This window comes from Tachyglossus aculeatus, chromosome 1 (genome assembly GCF_015852505.1).
Source record: "Tachyglossus aculeatus isolate mTacAcu1 chromosome 1, mTacAcu1.pri, whole genome shotgun sequence".
In the NCBI taxonomy this organism is placed as follows: domain Eukaryota; kingdom Metazoa; phylum Chordata; class Mammalia; order Monotremata; family Tachyglossidae; genus Tachyglossus; species Tachyglossus aculeatus.
Genome location: NC_052066.1, coordinates 157,079,747 through 157,100,640, shown reverse-complemented (window position 1 = coordinate 157,100,640; position 20,894 = coordinate 157,079,747). Strand labels below are relative to the sequence as shown.

The 20,894-nt window shown below is 42.1% G+C and overlaps 2 protein-coding genes across 4 annotated transcripts in view; both read right to left on the bottom strand.

Moving 5' to 3' along the window:
• TRIP11 (thyroid hormone receptor interactor 11) overlaps window positions 1-1,666 on the bottom strand; it is a 74,552-nt gene extending 72,886 nt beyond the window's left edge. The window contains exon 1 of the mRNA XM_038748866.1: window positions 1,410-1,666. Coding sequence (XP_038604794.1) covers window positions 1,410-1,548 — 139 coding nt within the window. The 5' untranslated portion in view covers window positions 1,549-1,666. The remainder of the gene's footprint in view (window positions 1-1,409) is intronic.
• An 11,025-nt stretch (window positions 1,667-12,691) lies between these two features.
• Window positions 12,692-20,894, bottom strand: part of ATXN3 (ataxin 3) — a 32,783-nt gene continuing 24,580 nt past the window's right edge. For all 3 annotated transcript variants that reach the window (XM_038743281.1, XM_038743282.1, XM_038743283.1), the window contains 2 exons: window positions 15,863-15,951; window positions 12,692-14,745 (listed from right to left, as the gene is read on the bottom strand). In XM_038743281.1, coding sequence (XP_038599209.1) covers window positions 14,651-14,745; window positions 15,863-15,951 — 184 coding nt within the window. In that variant the 3' untranslated portion in view covers window positions 12,692-14,650. The remainder of the gene's footprint in view (window positions 14,746-15,862; window positions 15,952-20,894) is intronic.

Here is a 20,894-nt window from a genome sequence, read left to right as displayed (position 1 = left end):
GTGGTGGAGAGGAGGAGGAGGAACAACAGCAACCAGCAGTAGGTCCGGTGGTGGGGTGGTGGAGAGGAGGGGAAGGAGGAGGAGGAGGAGAATGAGAAGGAAAAGGAGGAGGAGAAGGAACAACAACAACCAGCAACAGGTCCGGTGGTGGACAGGAGGGGAAGAATGAGAAGGAGAAGGAACAACAACAACAACCAGCAGCAGGTCCGGTGGTGGGGTGGTGGAGAGGAGGAAGAGGAGGAGGAGAAGTAGGAGGAACAGCAACAACCAGCAACAGGTCCGGTGGTGGGGTGGTGGAGAAGAAGGAGAAGAAGGAGGAGGAGGAAAAGGAGGAGGAGGAGGAACAACCAGCAGCAGGTCCGGTGGTGGAGAGAAGGAGAAGGAAAAGGAGGAGGAGGAACAACAACCAGCAGCAGGTCCGGTGGTGGAGAGGAGGAGAAGGAGGAAGAGGAGGAGAATAAGGAGGAGAAGGAAAAGAAGGAGGAGGAGGAACAAAAACAACAACCAGCAGCAGGTCCGGTGGTGGGGTGGCGGAGAGGAGGAGGAGGAGGAGAAGGAAAAGGAGGAGGAGGAGGAACAACCAGCAGCAGGTCCGGTGGTGGAGAGGAGGAGAAGGAGAAGGAAAAGGAGGAGGAACAACAACCAGCAGCAGGTCCGGTGGTGGAGAGGAGGAGGAGGAGGAAGAGGAGGAGAATAAGGAGGAGAAGGAAAAGAAGGAGGAGGAGGAACAAAAACAACAACCAGCAGCAGGTCCGGTGGTGGGGTGGCAGAGAGGAGGAGGAGGAGGAGGAGGAGAAGGAAAAGGAGGAGGAGGAGGAACAACCAGCAGCAGGTCCGGTGGTGGAGAGGAGGAGGAGGAGGAAGAGGAGGAGAATAAGGAGGAGAAGGAAAAGAAGGAGGAGGAGGAACAAAAACAACAACCAGCAGCAGGTCCGGTGGTGGGGTGGCGGAGAGGAGGAGGAGGAGGAGGAGGAGAAGGAAAAGGAGGAGGAGGAGGAACAACCAGCAGCAGGTCCGGTGGTGGAGAGGAGGAGGAGGAGGAAGAGGAGGAGAATAAGGAGGAGAAGGAAAAGGAGGAGGAGGAGGAACAAAAACAACAACCAGCAGCAGGTCCGGTGGTGGAGAGGAGGAGAAGGAAAAGGAGGAGGAGGAACAACAACCAGCAGCAGGTCCGGTGGTGGAGAGGAGGAGAAGGAAAAGGAGGAGGAACAACAACAGGTCCGGAGGAGGAGAAGAATGAGAAGGAAAAGGAGGAGCAACACCAACAAGCAGCAGCAGCAGCAGCAGCAGCAGCAGCAGCAGCAGGCCCGGTGGTGGGGTGGTGGCCCGGGGGCCTGTGTGTGTGCGGCGGGGGCCGGCTAAGGGCACCCCCCGGCCCTGCCGCCTTGTCCTTGTCCTTGTCGTCTTACCGTCCACCTCCCCGGCGCCCTCCAGCAGCATGTCCTTGGTGAAGCTGGAGATGTGTCCGGTGAGGGAGGACAGGCTGCCGCCCACCTGGCCCAGGGACTGGCCCAGCCCCGACCCGAGACCGCCCAACCAGGACGCCATGGCCGTCGCCGTCGCCGTCGTCGTCGTCGTCCTACAGAGGCGGCCGGATCATGGCTCCCTCATCGTCCTCCTCCTCATCCCCGCTCCCTCACCGCCGGCCTGCCAGCTCGGCGCCGGCCGCCATGACGCCCCGGCCGCCGACCACAGAGCGCGGCCCGGCGGGGGGGCAGAGCGGCCCCTAGCGGCCCGCGTCCTCGGGGGGGCCGATGGGATCGAGGAGGACTGCGCCGACCAGAGAGGGGAGCCCCGGCGGGGGGCAGAGCGGCCGCCGCGGCCTTCGTCCTCCGGGGAGGGGCGGGGGCGGGTGGGATCGAGGAGGACTGCGCAGGCCCAGCTGGGGCCCCGCCCGGGGAAAGGTCACCCTCCACGTCGCCCCGTCATGCGACGTGGCCTTTACTCATCATCATCATCAATCGTGTTTATTGAGCGCTTACTATGTGCAGAGCACTGTACTAAGCGCTTGGGAAGTCCAAGTTGGCAACATATAGAGACAATCAATCAATCAATCGTATTTATTGAGCGCTTACTGTGTGCAGAGCACTGTACTGAGCGCTTGGGAACTACAAGTTGGCAACATATAGAGACAGTCCCTACCCAACAGTGGGCTCACAGTCTTTACTCGGGGAAAATAACAATGTCCAGTCATTCATTCCAAATACTCGGGGAAAATACCAATATCCAGTCATTCCAGATACTCGGGGAAAATAACAGTATCCATTCATTCGAAATACTCGGGGGAAACAACAATATCCATTCATTCAGTCGTATTTATTGAACGCTTACTGTGCGCAGAGCACTGTACTAAGCGCTTGGGAAGTACAAGTTGGCAACACATAGAGACAGTCCCTACCCAACAGCGGGCTCACAGTCTAAATCAATCAATCAATCAATCGTATTTATTGAGCGCTTACTATGTGCAGAGCACTGTACTAAGCGCTTGGGAAGTACAAATTGGCATCACATAGAGACAGTCCCTACCCAACAGTGGGCTCACAGTCTAAAAGGGGGAGACAGAGAACAGAACCAAACATACCAACAAAATAAAATAAGTAGGATAGAAATGTACAAGTAAAATAAATAAATAAATAAATAAATAGAGTAATAAATATGTACAACCATATATACATATATACAGGTGCTGTGGGGAAGGGAAGGAGGTAAGACGGGGGGGTGGAGAGGGGGACGAGGGGGAGAGGAAAGAAGGGGCTCAGTCTGGAAAGGCCTCCTGGAGGAGGTGAGCTCTCAGCAGGGCCTCAGCAGGGCCGGGTCTAAAAGGGGGAGACGGAGAACAAAACCAAACATACCAACAAAATAAAATAAATAGGATAGATATGTACAAGTAAAATAAATAAATAAATAGAGTAATAAATATGTACAACCATATATACAATGTACAACCATATATTCCATTCATTCAATCGTATTTAGTGAGCGCTTACTATGTGCAGAGCACCGTACTAAGCGCTTGGGAAGTACAAGTGGGCAACATATAGAGACGGTCCCTACCCAACAATCAATCAATCAATCGTATTTATTGAGCGCTTACTGTGTGCAGAGCACTGTACTAAGCGCTTGGGAAGTACAAATTTTCAACACATAGAGACAGTCCCTACCCAACAGCGGGCTCACAGTCTAAAAGGGGGAGACGGAGAACAAAACCAAACATACCAACAAAATAAAATAAATAGGATAGATATGTACAAGTAAAATAAATAAATAAATAAATAGAGTAATAAATATGTACAACCATATATACAATGTACAACCATATATTCCATTCATTCAATCGTATGTAGTGAGCGCTTACTATGTGCAGAGCACCGTACTAAGCGCTTGGGAAGTACAAGTGGGCAATGTATAGGGACGGTCCCTACCCAACAATCAATCAATCAATCGTATTTATTGAGCACTTACTATGTGCAGAGCGCTGTACTAAGCGCTTGGGAAGTACAAGTGGGCAACGTATAGACACGGTCCCTACCCAACAATCAATCAGTCGTATTTATTGAGCGCTTACTATGTGCAGAGCGCTGTACTAAGCGCTTGGGAAGTACAAGTGGGCAACTTATAGAGACGGTCCCTACCCAACAATCAATCAATCATATTTATTGAGTGCCTACTATGTGCAGAGCACCGTACTAAGCGCTTGGGAAGTACAAGTGGGCAACGTATAGAGACAGTCCCTACCCAACGATCAATCAATCATATTTATTGAGCGCCTACTATGTGCAGAGCACCGTACTAAGCGCTTGGGAAGTACAAGTGGGCAACATATAGAGACGGTCCCTACCCAACAATCAATCAATCGTATTTATTGAGCACTTACTATGTGCAGAGCACCGTACTAAGCGCTTGGGAAGCACAAGTGGGCAACGTATAGAGATGGTCCCTACCCAACAATCAATCAATCAATCGTACTTATTAAGCGCTTACTATGTGCAGAGCGCTGTATTAAGCGCTTGGGAAGTACAAGTGGGCAACGTATAGAGACGGTCCCTACCCAACAATCAATCAATCAATCGTATTTATTGAGCGCTTACTGTGTGCAGAGCATCGTACTAAGCGCTTGGGAAGTACAAGTTGGCAACGTATAGAGATGGTCCCTACCCAACAGCGGGCTCACAGTCTAGAAGGGGGAGACAGACAAACAAAACAAAACATATTAACAAAATTAAATAAATAGAATAAATATGTACAAGTAAAATAGAGTAATAAGTATGTACAAACATATATATATTATATATATATATACACAGGTGATGTGGGGAGGGGAAGGAGGTAAGGCGGGGAGGGGGAGGAGCGGGAGAGGAAGGAGAGGGCTCAGTCTGGGAAGGCTTCCTGAAGGAAGTGAGGTCTTAGGGCTTTGAAGAGAGGAAATATATAATTATATAATATATAAATATATAATTTATATGATAATAATTTTTTACAGTAATAAATGTGGTCCGCCAGCAGACCTGACATGACCGACTCCACTTTGTGCAGGCCTCTTTGGAGCTCCTTTTTGTATTTATGCGAGGCTCAACAACAGAATGAGCCTTCTAGACTTTGAGCCTGTTGTTGGGTAGGGACCGTCTCTATACGTTGCCCACTTGTGCTTCCCAAGCGCTTAGTACAGTGCTCTGCACACAGTCAGCGCTCAATAAATACGATTGATTGAATGAATGAACGAACAGACTGTCTTCAAGGCCAGTAACAAGTAACACCCGTCCATGTGAGGTCGTAGGGCAGATAACAACATCCTGTACAAGGCTGTGAGAACAGAGACTAATGAGAATTTATAAAAACATCCTGTCGGTCCTAATTGGGTCCCTGAAGTTCCCATTGCTCGCTCCCGCGTTGCTGTGGCTCAGTGGAAAGAGCCCGGGCTTGGGAGTCAGAGATCAGGGGTTCAAATCCTGCCTTTGCCAATTAACAATAATAATAATGGCATTTATTAAGCGCTTACTATGTACAAAGCACTGTTCTAAGCGCTGGGAAGGTTACATGGTGATCAGGTGGTCCCATGTGGGGCTCACAGTCTTAATCCCCATTTTACAGATGAGGTAACTGAGGCCCAGAGAAGTTAAGTGACTTGCCCAAAGTCACAAAGCTGACAAGTGGCGGAGCCGGGATTTGAACCCTTTACCTCTGACTCCAAAGCCCGGGCTCTTTCCACTGAGCCACGCTGCTTCTCAATTGTCAATAATAACAATAATGATGGTATTTGTTAAGCGCTTACTGTGTGCAAAGCACTGTTCTAAGCGCTGGGGAGGTTACAAGGTGATCAGGTTGTCCCGGGTGGGGTGGAGGTGAGGGGCTCACAGTTTTAATCCCCATTTTCCTGATGAGATAACTGAGGCACAGGGTTAGTTAAGTGACTTTCCCAAGGTCACACAGCTTGGCAGAGCCGGGATTTGAACCCATGACCTCTGACTCCAAAGCCCGTGCTCTTTCCACTGAGTCATGCTGGTTCTTAATTGTCAATTGTCAGCTGTGTGACTCTGGGCAAGTCACTTAACTTCTCTGTGCCTCAGTTACCTCATCTGTATAATGGGGATTAAGACTGTGAGCGCCCCCGTGCGACAACTTGATCACCTTGTAACCTCCCCAGTGCTGAGATTAGTGCTTTTACATAGTAGGCGCTTAATAAATGGCATTATTGTTATTATTATTATTATTATTATTATTATTATTATTATCTCAATAAAAGAAACAGTGGGAATGGGATCGGGGCTGTTCGTCACTTGTATCTCTCGGGAGGTGAACGGGCGAGCAGTCAGCTTTCCTACCTTTACTGCTCTATCTGTATTCATGTCTCCGAGTCATTTTTCCTAACTGCGTAACCACCTTGGGTTCTCGAACCCTGCAGCCGATTTATACCGGTTAATCTATTTTGCACCCTACTTGTCGATAACTTAATAATAATAACAGTAGTAATAATGGTATTGGTTAAACGCTTACTATGTGCCAAACACTGTTCTGAGCACTGGAGGAGATACAAGTTCATCAGGTTGTCCCATGTAATAATAATCATGATCAATCAATCAATCAATCAATCGTATTTATTGAGCGCTTACTATGTGCAGAGCACTGTACTAAGCGCTTGGGAAGTACAAATTGGCAACACATAGAGACAGTCCCTACCCAACAGTGGGCTCACAGTCTAAAAAGGGGAGACAGAGAACAGAACCAAACATACCAACAAAATAGAATAAATAGGATAGAAATGTACAAGTAAAATAAATGATGATAATGATGGCATTTGTTCAGCACTTACTATGTGCAAAGCACGGTTCTAAGCGTTGGGGAGGATACACGGTGATCAGGTTGTCCCATGGGGGGCTCACAGTCTTAATCCCCACTTTACAGATGCGGTCACTGAGGCCCAGAGAAGTGAAGTAACTTGCCCCAAGTCACACAGCTGACAAGTGGCGGAGCCGGGATTAAAACCCACGACCTCTGACTCCCAAGCCCGAGCTCTTTCCACTAAGCCACACTGCTTCTCTGTACTTCGCATGGGATAGATAAAAGTTACACAGCTGATAATTGGCGGAGCTGGGATTTGAACCCATGACCTCTGACTCCAAAGCCCACGCTCTTTCCGCTGAGCCATGCTACTTCTCCTACATGCTTTCTGTTATTCCCTCCTTCCTCTTCCTTGTCTTTCCTTTGGCTCAAAATGCCCTTCCCATATGCCAAACCCACCCCTATATCATCTATAAGACTTCCCAAGCCAAACTATGTGTATCCTGTGGGAAAAAAACAAAACACAAAAAAAACGGGTTCTGATGGGAACAGACTATATCAGTATCGCATATCCTTATTTGAAGCACAAAACGATGGCTGACAAGGAGCTAAAATTTAGATTAGTAAGTAGGGAACAGATTGTAGAGATTTAGTAAAATCTAGAGAAGCAGCGTGGCTCAGTGGAAAGAGCAGGGCTTGGGAGTCAGAGATCATGTGTTCAAATCCTGGCTCTGCCAATTGTCAGCTGTATGACTTTGGGCAAGTCACTTAACTTCTCTGGGCCTCAGTTACCTCATCTGTAAAATGGGGATGAAGACTGTGAGTCCCACGTGGGACAACCTGATTACCTTTTATGCACCCCAATGCTTAGAACAGTGCTTTGCACATAGTAAGCACTTAACCTCTCTACATGTTTTGTTTTGTTGTCTTTCTTCCCCTTCTAGACTGTGGGCCCATTGTTGGGTAGGGACCATCTCTATATGTTGCCGACTTGAACTTCCCAAGCACTTAGTACAGTGCTCTGCACACAGTAAGCGCTCAATAAATACGATTGATTGAATGAATGAATGAACAAATGCCGTCATTATTATTTATTATTATTAAAATGTAGATCATCTTTATGGTCAATCACCACGATTCAACTTAAATGCTCAAAAATGTGTATTTCCCCGCATCAGTTACAACAACGCTTACCTCTGGCCTGAACGGGGCATTCTGTAGGTGGTTGTTACTCTTGAGTGCTGCTGAATTAATTGCAGAGGGAAGGATCGTGCTCATTCATCAGTACTGAAATAAAAATCTGAATCTTTTATCTTCAGTACTGATGTACATATCTGTAATTTATTTATATTAAGGTCTTTGTGGCCAGGGAATATGTCTACCAACTCTGTCTTCTTTGACTCTCCCAAGCGCTTAGTTCAATGCTCTGCATACAGTAAACACTAAATAAAAATGCCACTGAGTAACAAGCACTATTAAAAATGGAAAACCTCGATTTGGAGTCATCGTTTTATGATGACAGCATGGCTAATGACTGACCTAGTGGAAGGAGCACAGGCTTGGGAGTCAGAGGACGTTTGTTCTTATCTTGGCTCTGCCACTTGGTCTGCTGTGTGACCTTGAGCAAGCCACTTAACTTCTCTGTGCCTGTTACCTCATCTGTGAAATGGGAATTAAGACTGTGAGCCCCACGTGGGACAACCTGATGACCTTGTATCTACTCCAGTGCTTAGAACAGTGCTTGGCACATAGTAAGTGCTTAACAAATACCATTAGTATTATTATCATATTACTTTTCTTTTGATGGTTGTATTTGTTAAGGGCTTTGCCTTGTTTTATGTTTTAGACTGTGAGCCCACTGTTGGGTAGGGACTGTCTCTATATGTTGCCAATTTGTACTTCCCAAGCGCTTAGTACAGTGCTCTGCACATAGTAAGCGCTCAATAAATATGATTGATGATGATCGAGTCTTCTCTGACCCATAGCGATGCCATTGACATATCTCTCCCAGAACACCCCACCTCCATCAGCAATCGCTCTGGAAGCGTATCCATAGAGTTTTCTTGGTAAAAATATGGAAGCGGTTTACCACCGCCTTCTTCCTCACAGTAAACTTGAGTCTCCTCCCTCGACTCTCTCCCATGCTGCTGCTGCCCAGCAAAAGTGAGTTTTGACTTGTAGCAGATTGTTTTCCACTCGTTAGCCACTGCCCAAGCTAGGGGTAGAATGGAATGGACAGGCCTCTCCTTGACTCTCCCTCCCGTAGTTGAGACTGGTAGAGTACTGGAAACTACTAGGGTGCTAAATTCTGGAGTAGATACAAGATAAGCAAATTTGCACCTCCTGGATTCCTAGTTTAAGAGGGAAAGGAGAACATTCAATTCACTTGGTTGTATTTATTGAGGTATCATTCCCATTTTTGCAGATGAGGAAACTAAGGCACAGGGAAGTGATTTAAGTCATGTCGCAAGCAAATGGCAGAGCTGGGATTAGAACCCCGGTCCCGATTCCCAGGCCTAACCTCTTTTCACTAAGTTGAGGTATGTATTCAGTGGCACCCAACCTCCTCAAAAATCTCCAGTGGCTACCAATCAACCTATGCATCAGGCAAAAACTCCTCACTCTCGGCTTCAAGGCTGTCCACCACCTTGCCCCCTCCTATCTCACCTCCCTTCTCTCCTTCTCCAGCCCAGCCCGCACCCTCCGCTCCTCCGCCGCTAATCTCCTCACCATGCCTCGTTCTCGCCTGTCCCGCCATCGACCCCTGGCCCATGTCATCCCCCGGGCCTGGAATGCCCTCCCTCTGCCCATCCGCCAAGCTAGCTCTCTTCCTCCCTTCAAGGCCCTACTGAGAGCTCACCTCCTCCAGGAAGCCTTCCCAGACTGAGCCCCCTCCTTCCTCTCCCCATCCCCCCTGCCTTACCTCCTTCCCCTCCCAACAGCACCTGTATATATGTTTGTACAGATTTATTACTCTATTTTACTTGTACATATTTACTATTCTATTTATTTTAATATGTTTTGTTTTGTTGTCTATCTCCCCCTTCTAGACTGTGAGCCCGCTGTTGGGTAGGGACCGTCTCTATATGTTGCCAACTTGTACTTCCCAAGTGCTTAGTACAGCGCTCTGCACACAGTAAGCACTCAATAACTATGATTGAATGAATGAATGAATATGTATTCTTGGTTGGTTCTTAAAGGGGAAGTTTCAGGCCAACTTTGATTAATATTGCCTTCTTATCTCATGTAGGCAGACACCCTTCAGTTCAGTGTATGTGACACATTAAGCAAGCTACGAATTGGAAGGGTTAGGGCTGTAAGGGATCAACTAGCAATATTTTTTCAAGTTTTTTGTGAGGGGCCTAAGTCCCAACTGGCACAGAAGTGGCACTATTTCCCAGCCCAAGCAGCGAGGTGTCTGCTCTCTAACCCTCTCTTCAAATTTCGTGCCCTCCAGTGTTCAGAAAAAGTGATCAAACAGAATACAAAATCCTGCCCATTCCTCGGAATCGTCCCTTCCGTAAGCTTCTAAGCAGCATGATTTTGTCATTCATAGTAGTAATATCAATGATACATCTATCAGCTCTCTCTATAATTTAAAACCCATTGTAGGTTTCGTGAATAACTATGTGAATAAAACCCAATTTAAAGGGACATGAACAAAGTTAAGTGGCAGAAATGAGATTCCACACCGAAATTATTTTCACTGAAGGCCCGAAAAGTATTAATTGGAATTATGAAATATATTTCTCACCGTTAAAGACTGCTTTGTAAATTCAGGCTCATTTGAAGAGGGAAGGACAAAACTAAGCACACGTTAAAGAAATGAAAAAGCAAAGAGTAATCTTTATTTTTAATAACTTTTGATATTCAAAATTCAACTTAGTTATCCATCTACAAAAAAACAATATAATCCTCAACATTCATCAGTGCTTTGGAAGTCTGAATTTTCTGAAGACCGTACACTAAAGGCTTTGGGTGTCTGCAATTCCGAAAAACAAAAAGTCCCCAGAAGTCGCACACATCAAAGGACTATAGAGTTGGGTCAGGATCATCACCAAACAACAATGGCGTAGTGCACTTCTACTATGGCCAAATACAGCTTATTTTTTTCATCCAGAGGTTCTTTGTATTCAAAATTTCAAACGAACAGTTTATACAGTGTTAGATTGTTTAAAAGTTATCTAGTAATCCAGTGATATAGAAATTAGACAATCATGCTTCAAGTTTTTACACTTTTCCTCTTTCATAAAATAAGACATCTCTATAGCTTTCATAGAAAATTCTTAGAAATACCCACCTTTGACCTTTGCAAGAGACAATGGTCACACACTCGAGGGCAAATGCTTCACCAAACCGTGTCTGTGATGACTAATTCTTAAAACCTACAACTTACTTCTCCCCCTGCCTCAATTGCCTAAAAAAACCCATGTACCCATGATCTCAATATGCCTTTACTCTTTCTCATCCACAGAGTGAACAGTATCAGTTGCCATGAAGAATTTCAGGAACTGATGTTACTGGCATCAAACTATTTTGGTAGAACCAGGTAAACAATTACACAATCTTTCCATTATCAGGTTTTACAAGGCAGATCAACATTTCGATTGGCCAGAATTGACCACAGCTTTGTAGATCTTGACAGTGAAGTAAAAGCAACATCTCTTTGTGTGTAAGCTAAAACTGCATCTTCCTATTTATTAAAACACAAAATATTTCATGTCTTCAAAGCTAGATGCAAGAGCCAAGGCTTCAGTTGGCTATGGAAAAAAAGGTAAACAGGAATGCAAGGAACCTTTCATTTGGAAGGCACGGAAACTGAAAAATTATAGTGAATTAGTTAACATGCCAGCTACATATTATTAGCTAAAGCACTGGTAAGTAAAAATCATAACATTAGTAGTATTTATTGAGTACCCACTTGAAGCAGTGCGCTGGACTAGGTGCTTGGGAAGTACAGAATAAAAAAGTGACAAGTTCCCTGCCTATAAGGAGCTTACACTCTAGTCAATTATATATTTTTAATCTTCCATTGGCAATTCAGAACAAAATTAACTGGCAATTCTTTCAAAACTGTTTAGAAAAAAAATCCCTCTAAAGGTTTACCTAAACCAAGTCAAACTTGACTTGTCTATTTTCTTTTAATCAGATTTTAATTTTAACACTTTAAACTCACCAACATTGTTGTTTTTTAAGGCCATGCCATATTTGGAAATGGAAACGGTACAGTTTGGAAACACCAAGTTTTAAGTAACCACAAATTTCTATATTAAAAAAGTAAAATAGTTTTAACATTACAGCTGTGATTTAATGGAATAATCCTAATGTTTGGTGGCTCACAAAAAAATAAGCATTTCCATAAAAAAATTAATATTTTAGAAAAAAATTTGGTTGAGATTTTGAAGTTGAACTACTATATTTACCGGCAACAAACTTTTAAAAAACATTTCCAAACATAACACACCCATAACACTCCCTTTAAAAATGCATACCAGCATACTGATATTTTAGATTACAGTTGTTTTCACTGTACTACAATCTTAAAGCTTAAAGAAGTTCCTTGAAGAGCTGGGAAGTTTATTTGAAAATATTCAAATAAATATCCAAGTTCATGTTACCACTGGGCTGAAGACTATAACCAGGACAATGGAGATGCAGCCGAGTAGTCTTGGGATATTTTTAATACCATTTTAGAGGAGTTCAACACTAGGAGAATGGTTAAGTGTTCAACTACTAAACATTAAGGTTCTCCCATCTGTTAAACCAGAATGGAAATCACCTTACAATAACTCCTATATTAGTGCCACAAATGAAGATAATTTTCAGGATGTTAAGCTCTAAGAAGTTAGCTGTAGTTTACGCTTTATTTACCCAAGTTCGTTTCTCCATTTATATTTGAGATTAAAGGAATGCCACATAATGAAAATGAGGCTGTGTTTTTGCCAAATTGCCTCTTGGTAGCTGCAAAGGTACGGTGCTCTAGGTCTGTGTATTTGAGAAGATGTGTGGCCATCGGCACATATTCAGAGAAACCCCTTTTTAAATTTGAATCAGGCAAGGGATGCATAGGTGTCTGGCCTTGACACGAAAGCTTGTTCTCTCTTAGTCACCACTTAAACGTGAAAGGAGCAATATAAACTAAATAAATTCAGTTCAGTTAAATATTCAAAATCAAGATGTGTCCAATAAAAATTATTATTTATTAAAATACCACCCTTTTCTTGTGCACATATATGCCTCAAATACTTAGAGAAGCAGTGTACCTTAGTGGATAGACCACAGGCCTGGAAGTCTGCCATGTGACCCTGGGCAAATCACTTAACTTCTCTATGCCTCAGTTACCTCAACTGTAAAATGGGAATTAAGACTACGAGCCCCATGTGGGACATGGACTGTGTCCAACCTGATTAGGTGTATCTACCCGAGGGCTTAGAACAGTGCCTGGCACTTAGTAAGCGCTTAACAAATACCATAAAAAAAGTACAGTGTCAAACTCCCTATGATCTATCATGCAGTTAGCTTAGAAAATAAAGTTTTAATTTTTATAATTCTCCTGCATTTTTAATTATGAAGCTCATTAATCTAGTGGCTTGATTTACATTTTTTCACAGAATATAACCACAAAAATATTAAAATAAACTATGATTTGTATATTGCACAGAAGAAATATTGAACTCTGGAAACATGTCCTATAAAACATTTTCAAAGTGGATATTTTCAATTTTTCATTAAAATACCTTAAATTTGTTAATTCCCCAATGAGTCTTTAAATGGTTCAAATCAAATCAAATCAAATGTTACATAAAAACCTGTTAGTTTTTATCCAAATGAATAAAAAAAAGTCTGTTTCTAATCTTATTTTCAGTTACGGTTAATAATAAATCTTGGACTAAAGTTTCTCCATGATAGAAATGTCTATATAGCCAGCCACATGTGTGCCAATTTTTAAAAATTTCTAAAATTCTCATTTAAAATTTTTAAGCCATTAATCATTTAAAATTAAAAAGTGTTATAATGGGGGAAAAAGCAGCTATGGATGTCTGTTTTAGAAAGAAAGGCATTGTAATCCTAACCCCACATTAGTATTATTCCAAACCAACAATAAATAGTAAAATCCCCTACAGATTTTTACTCAAAACTAAGTGCTCAATCACTTCACAATTCCAATTTGTATTGAAATGCCTTGCCCAATTATTCTACTTATGGCTATTTTTACTACATCTGTCAAATCACAGAATGCTTTTCAATATATTTTAGTAAGTAACTTCATGTCCTCCAAGTTTAGAGTCTGTGGCACACAACTGTTCAGTGGAATACAGGCTAAATAAGCAGTGTATCTACATTTCCATATGCTTTGTCTTTAAATAGAATGGAAAACACCATTTCACAGTAAAGGAAGCAAATTATACTGTGGCAAGGATGTAAAGTGGGGAACCAAATGTAGATATTCTATCACACATTTACTTTGAGTACAAAACCTTAAATCTTACAACTAACATAAACTAGCTTGCATACTTAGTTTCTCCTACTTTCCTCAGCAAGAGAAGAAACATCTTGACCCCAAGGTGCGTGAGTGAAGGCTACTAAGAAAAAGCTGTAAAATTTTGATATGACAGACATTCATAAGATACCTAGAAAACACATACATGCACACAAAAGACAGTTATTTGTGCAGTGTTCATTTTGGGAGCCAGGAATGTTCTGGAGTCATGGGATACTGAGCCCATTTTGGAATATGAACTCTCTCACTTGAGATTAGTTCAAGTACAGAAAAACTCTGAAAATTGAAAAGAAAAGCAGGTAGGAGAAAGAGAGCCAGAAACAACAGGAAGAAAAACAATCCTAAAAAAGAGTCACTAAAGGGTGAGAATAGCTTACCCTACTAGAAACCATCCCGGTTGTTAGTTACAGACAAGAGGTACTCATTCCAGCAGAGTTATTTCAAACGCTAAGAAATAAAAGAAACTCTGAAGAAGAGAAAAAAAAATCAAGTTCTCAGGCAAAAATGGAGAAAAAACCTGTGGCAAGCAAGACCTTCAGCACTGGTCTTCAAACAAGTTTACGAACATACCTATTTTAAGACAAACTGAAATTGTACAACAAGAGGAATGAAGGAATTTAGTGAACAGTTTATTGTAAATTTCTTTTGAATTGCAGACTGTTCCTTCCACCATTAGTGGGAGCAGGCTAAAGCACTCTCAAGTGGTTGCATTCCCCATCATTCTTTGTAAACTACCTTAAAATTTGGTCTGCTTGTGTTTTTTGCTGAATATTGTGCTACTTCAATACTGAACCCTACATGTGAGACGTCCACCCAGTGTTTGAATGCTGGGGGGTTAAAAGTGTTCTGACAAGAAGGAAAAATGGTATTTTGTTATTTTTTTTCTTCTGCCTTCAAGTTGTTACTAACGGTTTCCAAAGACATATTCATAGCAGCCTGAAGCATATCCTCTTCTGTCATACCTTCGCCTGTCAAAAGACAAAAAAAAAAGGCTAGTTATTTTTGAAACTCTCCCAGAATGTGTATTTTCACTATGCATTTTAAACAGAACAGTGTTGAGGAATTTGAGACCATATTCTGGATAAAATGCATTGGAGTTACATTAAAATCCAATCCTAGTTTCTTTCCTCCCCTCTCCCTCCACTCTCCCATGTACCTGAAATGGCCACAGGCAAGTCCAGGAGTGGAACTCAAGGATCTAAAATGGGTGCCCCATCTTGGGGACAATTTGTAATGCTAAGGGACCTAAATCCCCTCCCCCTTACCTCTGAATATTTCTAGTTTCATCAAGAACAAATACAAAACTTGCAAGTATGGATCTAAAATGGCTGCCCCATCTTGGGGACAATTTGTAATGCTAAGGGACCTAAATCCCCTCCCCCTTACCTCTGAATATTTCTAGTTTCATCAAGAACAAATACAAAACTTGCAAGTATGGACCTGTACAATGCACACTAGTGTGATTCCCAATACACAAATTACTAGCCTTGTCTGAAACTACATTTCAGCAGGATTTTGATCTTTAAACCCCGAACTTCCCTGCCATGGACATTTTGGTGGTTTGATGCTAAAGATGGGAGGAAATCCTGACCCAAAATATCCATGTCAGTTCCACTGCTGGGACATCTCTGAATATCAGTACAACGAAAATAATGTTTCTTCCCCAGCTTTTCTACCAGAAATGTTATAGCGATTAAATCAATTTCTGAAAATATAAAGTGTCATAACGGTCGTAAATATGTTATAGCGTAAAAGTGGCATATTCAGTTTCAAATATCTAAAAATATACTCAGACTAACAATTATCTTTCAATGATGTAAATATTTATGATGGTTTAATTCCTTATCCTGGCCTTTTCTTGAATACTGGAGATGCAATGGAGGTATGACTTGCTCTTGAAAGCAGGGGAATCAGTCTCTAAATTGATGTCAATCAAGAAGATAAGGATTTCCATTCCAACTTCAGGATGACAATGAAAGAATTAAAAAAATACATAAAGAACTATCCCAAAGTAAAAAAAAGTCAAGTGTGAAGAGACAGTGGGATTACTGAAAAATATCAACTGCCTTAAGAAAAAAGACACACCTGGATCAATTCTGAGCCCATCAGAACTGGAACTTGGCTTGTCGTGTACATGTGCAATCTGTTCGTGTTGATGTAACTGCTGCTGCTGCCTGAAAGCGATAGAGTTGAATGGGTACTGGTTGACCAGGGGCAAAACAAACTACAAAACAATAATCTTCATGGACATAAAATGAGGGCAGGCACAATATCTTCCTCTCCCCCATTTTCCCATTACCCTCCCAACTTATCCCTCCCCACTACACATGTAGCATCAAATTACTTGTCCTACAATACCCTCAATAGGACTGACCATGTAACCCTGTTTTATTTTGATGTGGCAGAGAAAGGGGCAGACAGGTCCCCAACTCCTATTCATACCATAAGAGAACTTTTGGAGACTTTAATGAACTTCTCATAACCAAATCTGCTTAGAAGAAAGGTCTGTTATATAAATACAGTTTCTGGCCTCGGTGGGCTCCCAGCCTTTTCCCTGTATTTGCCTTGATGCAAAAGTCATGTTTTTCCCTGCTAGAAGTGGGAATCGAGATGTCTTTAGTTCATCCAGCCTTGCACAGTGCTATCGTTGCCTTCTTAGAAGACGATGTTCTATGTAGAATCAGGTAATACGAGTCACTGAAGCAGTGAAAATTGCACGATTAACTTCTCCAGGGTTTGGGTTTTTCACAGATATAGTTAATGCCTGAGATTAGGCTATATGCTGCCCTTGAAAACGTTACTTTTTTTTAAATCTTCCTGCTTATGAGGGGTCCATTTCAGTTCATCACCCAGCAGCTACTTAGGTATTCTGCTGTCATTCAGTCTCCTCACAGATTCTGTGTTGGCAATCTGCAGTAACCTCAATACTGGTGATCAGATGAAGTTGGCTGACTCTGTGACAGTTCACAACTACCTGCAGGCTTTCTTTTTCAAGTCCCTCTAGAGTAACCAGCATAGAGCAGTTCTGGATGAATTTTGCAGACTTTCAACGATGCCGGTAGTCTATTGCGAAATTTTGACAGCTTTCTCACCTTTCTACTCCTCCCCTACACCGATCCTCAGGGACTTCAGTAACCATGAGAACGTTCCTAATGACCCTCTTGGCAATCTGCTTCCTCTCACTTCTTAACTCTGTGATCCACCTCACTTGTATACCATCTTGGAAATACTGTGCACCTCATCAACGCTGGTCACTGTACAAATTCTAACGTCACCTGCTTTGACACTAACCTTCTAACCTGCCTTCTTGATCTTAACTCCCTCCCAACAAAACACCTCTCCTCCAACAGAGGCTGCTAACATTTAGACCTTTTTTACTTGGCCATTGTGCCCCACTGCAACTCCCTTCCCAAACTATTTTCTTCTATCTGGAATTTCCATTATTAATAATAATAATAATGATAAAAGGGTATTTTTTTAAGTGCTTACTATGTGCCAGGGACTGTACTATGAGCTGAGGTAGATACAAGATAATTGAGTTGGACACTCACAGTTAAGCCCCATTTTACAGATGAGAAAACTGAAGCACAGAGAATTTAACTGATTTGCCCAAGGTCAGAGCAAAGGTCAGAGAATTTAACTGATTTGCCCAAGGTCAGATGTAGGCAGGATTAGAACCCAGGTCCTCTGCCTCCCAAGCCTGTGTTCCTTCCACTAGGCCACGCAGCTTGATACTTACTTAAATGTCTGTCTCCCCGACTAGACTGGAAGCTCCCGGAGGGAAGAGCTCATGTCTACCAACTATATTATACTCCCCTAAGTGCTTAGTATAAGTGCTCTGCACAAAGTAAGCACTCAATCACTACCACGAATTGATTGATTCATATGACAAAACATCTTCAACTCATAATCAATTGTTCATACCTTTATGGAGTCACCTTGAGATACCATGGTAACATAATTTGCTTAGTAGTTGCTAACACCCAGATCTGCTGATGTTGCTGAATGCTTTTCTGAGACTTAAGAATGTAGTATAGGTATATTTCCTGCACTTCTGCTCTTGAGGCAAAGATCATGTCGGATGCATTTTAATTTGAAGCCACACTGAGATTCAGAGAGTGAATGTTTAATGATATTCATCTAACGGCTGTCTACACTTAATATTCATACTGTGACAACAAATTTTGACACCAGTACTCAACACTTATTTCAATGTTGGCAAAAGTCCTCTGGAATTGATGGAAATTATATGGAAAAAATAATTTCATATTTGTCTCCTATGCATGCATTTTTCCATGAAATTATTTCATTAGATTGACGCACACTGAGAAAAGAAAAATGCATTACTTTCATACCCCTACTTCATACAGCAAATATGCTACCCACATACACACACAAAAAAAACCCCAACAAAACACCCACATTTTAGAAGGTTCTACTTAACTTAGATTCACAATGAGGGTTCGCAAAAATATAGTTGGTGGGCCAAAGTCAGTTCAATTGACTTACTCCACTCAACAGGTTGGATTCAGGTTGGCTTTGCCCTGTTAGCCAATTCTGCCAGTGGCGGCTCCTGTCTCACTGTATTCTAGCCAAGAATGCAAGTTATAACTTCCTGATGTGCTCTGACCCCAAGGCCAGTGGTGTGAGGCAGTTATTAAATGTATCTATAGCTGGTTAAGAGTTAAGAAGCTGTCGAGGAGAAGTAGCTGAATTTCTCTAGTTTAAACCTCCTCCACGTTTCCTCCCTCTTCCACTCCTAACTGCTGCTGCTCTTCTCTTTAGGATAGTCTCGCTCTGTGCATTTTATATTTTTATGAATTTTATGGACTTTTTAAAAGCCAAAGGAAAATATATACATACACACAAATATATCATCATCATCATCATCATCAATCGTATTTATTGAGCGCTTACTGTGTGCAGAGCACTGTACTAAGCGCTTGGGAAGTACAAGTTGGTAACATATAGAGACAGTCCCTACCCAGCAGTGGGCTCACAGTCTAAAAGGGGGAGACAGAGAACAAAACCAAACATACTAACAAAATAAAATAAATAGAATAGATATGTACAACTAAAATAAATAGAGTAATAAATATGTACAAACATATATACAGGTATATATATTTTCCTTTCATTCATTCATTCATTCGTATTTATTGAGCGCTTACTGTGTGCAGAGCACTGTAATAAGCGCTTGGGAAGTACAAGTTGGCAACATATAGAGAGAGTCCCTACCCAATTAAGCAACACACACATATGTAAATACACACATGTATATTTTAGGTTTTGCTTAACTCTTTAATTTAAATTTGTGTCCCCCATTAAAAGTGCAAAGTCCTTTGTAGGCAAAGAACATATAAATTCATCTTTCTGCACTTCCCAAGCTCCTAGTATAGTGTACTACACATCAAGTACGTGCTTGTCATAGGCTTCTACTAAATTTGAACTGTTGATTGGAAAATGAGAAACTCCCCACGTCTAACAAAATTATTCCTTTTGAACAGCTTGAAAATGTGTTAAACTATTTTCCATTAATCTGATGTCAGTCACAAAATTAGAGCTGCAGTGCAGTAGCTGGTGATGATAAGTGACAGAGTAGCTTCAATCCAGACACAAAGATTTGACTGTGGAGTTGTGCCAAGGAATTGTCTGTACCGTTAGTGGTTGGGGCCACTCAAGTCCACTCACCCCTGAAGGGTATAAGGCCAGTAGGTGGGGCAGAAGTTTGCCGCATTTTGCAGAACATGTAAGAACTTGACATAGGGACTGTCTCTATATGTTGCCAATTTGTACTTCCCAAGCGCTTAGTACAGTGCTCTGCACATAGTAAGCGCTCAATAAATACGATTGATGATGATTGATGATGATGACATAAAAAACCCACTTACGGCCAAAGTGACCATGGCACAGAATGTGAATTACCCATTATACCGTACTCTCCCAAGCACTTAGTACAGTGCTTTACACACAATAAGCACTCAGTAAATACGACAATGAATGAACGTAGTGAAGATCTGGCTGAGTGGGATGAATTTGAAGCTCCAAGCCATCAATTCTAATTTCGCAGTGTACTAAACTTGAAGACTAATGCATTATTTTTCTTACAACCACGAATTTCAAAATAAATGAATATAATGATGGTGTCAGTTGGAATGACGAACTTCTTAACAGCTTTAGGTCAAAATGAAATCCTAGTGCTCTCGGAAGGTTTCCGGCTGGGCACGCTTTACCTGCCCAATCACTTCATCCAGTGGCAAAAAGGAACTCTTAGACATCCCCCACAAGGAAATACGTCTTGGCCAACAAATGGATTCCACCCTACTCATTACTGGAGAAAATCACTTTTATATATCATTAAGAAGTTTAGCTGGCCTTAGTCATTGTTTCTATGTAAAGAAATGGAAGACAATTAATTATCGCCAATTTACAGACAGACAACTGAGGCTCAGAGAAACTAAGAGATTTACTTAGGGTTGCATAAAATGGAGTCAAATAATCTATATGTGTTAAAATAATGTAAGCAATTACTAAACTGCTTTGCAGCACTGGTTATACCAAGTACATTTTCAGCAACTAGAAAATTAGTCATTAGGCAACACCCTGGCTTAGACTGACTTTCAAATGTCAAAAAACACGTGGCCCCGTACTGTAACCTTACAATTTTTGAGTCTAGACCTAGGATGAAACTGTACAGTATCATAAAGTGTGCAAGATACTTTCCAGCTCTGTAGATTTAGTCAGCCTTAATAAAGAACACTATGCTAAGCATCTGATAACTGAGTTTATGCTGAGCAAAAAAAAAAAGAATCAGTCAAAAACAGAACACATAATTATGCTACACTTGAAACACTAAGTTTTCCCTTTTGAGGGAAAACTTTAATCCAGAGCCAACACTGCCAACCTTTAAAAAGTGGATTTTTTTCAGGGTTCGAAAATGTCAGTTTCTTTATGAACCCCTTGTCAGACATCACGGTTGTAGGCCTGGCAGAAGGACAAGCTCTCCTCAGCCTTGCACAATCATATGAAATCCTCTAAGAGGAGGCGAGCTCCTCTGTTACTACTAGGAAAACTCCACCTCATTGGGAGCAAAGCGGAGTTCCTCCGAAGACAAGAG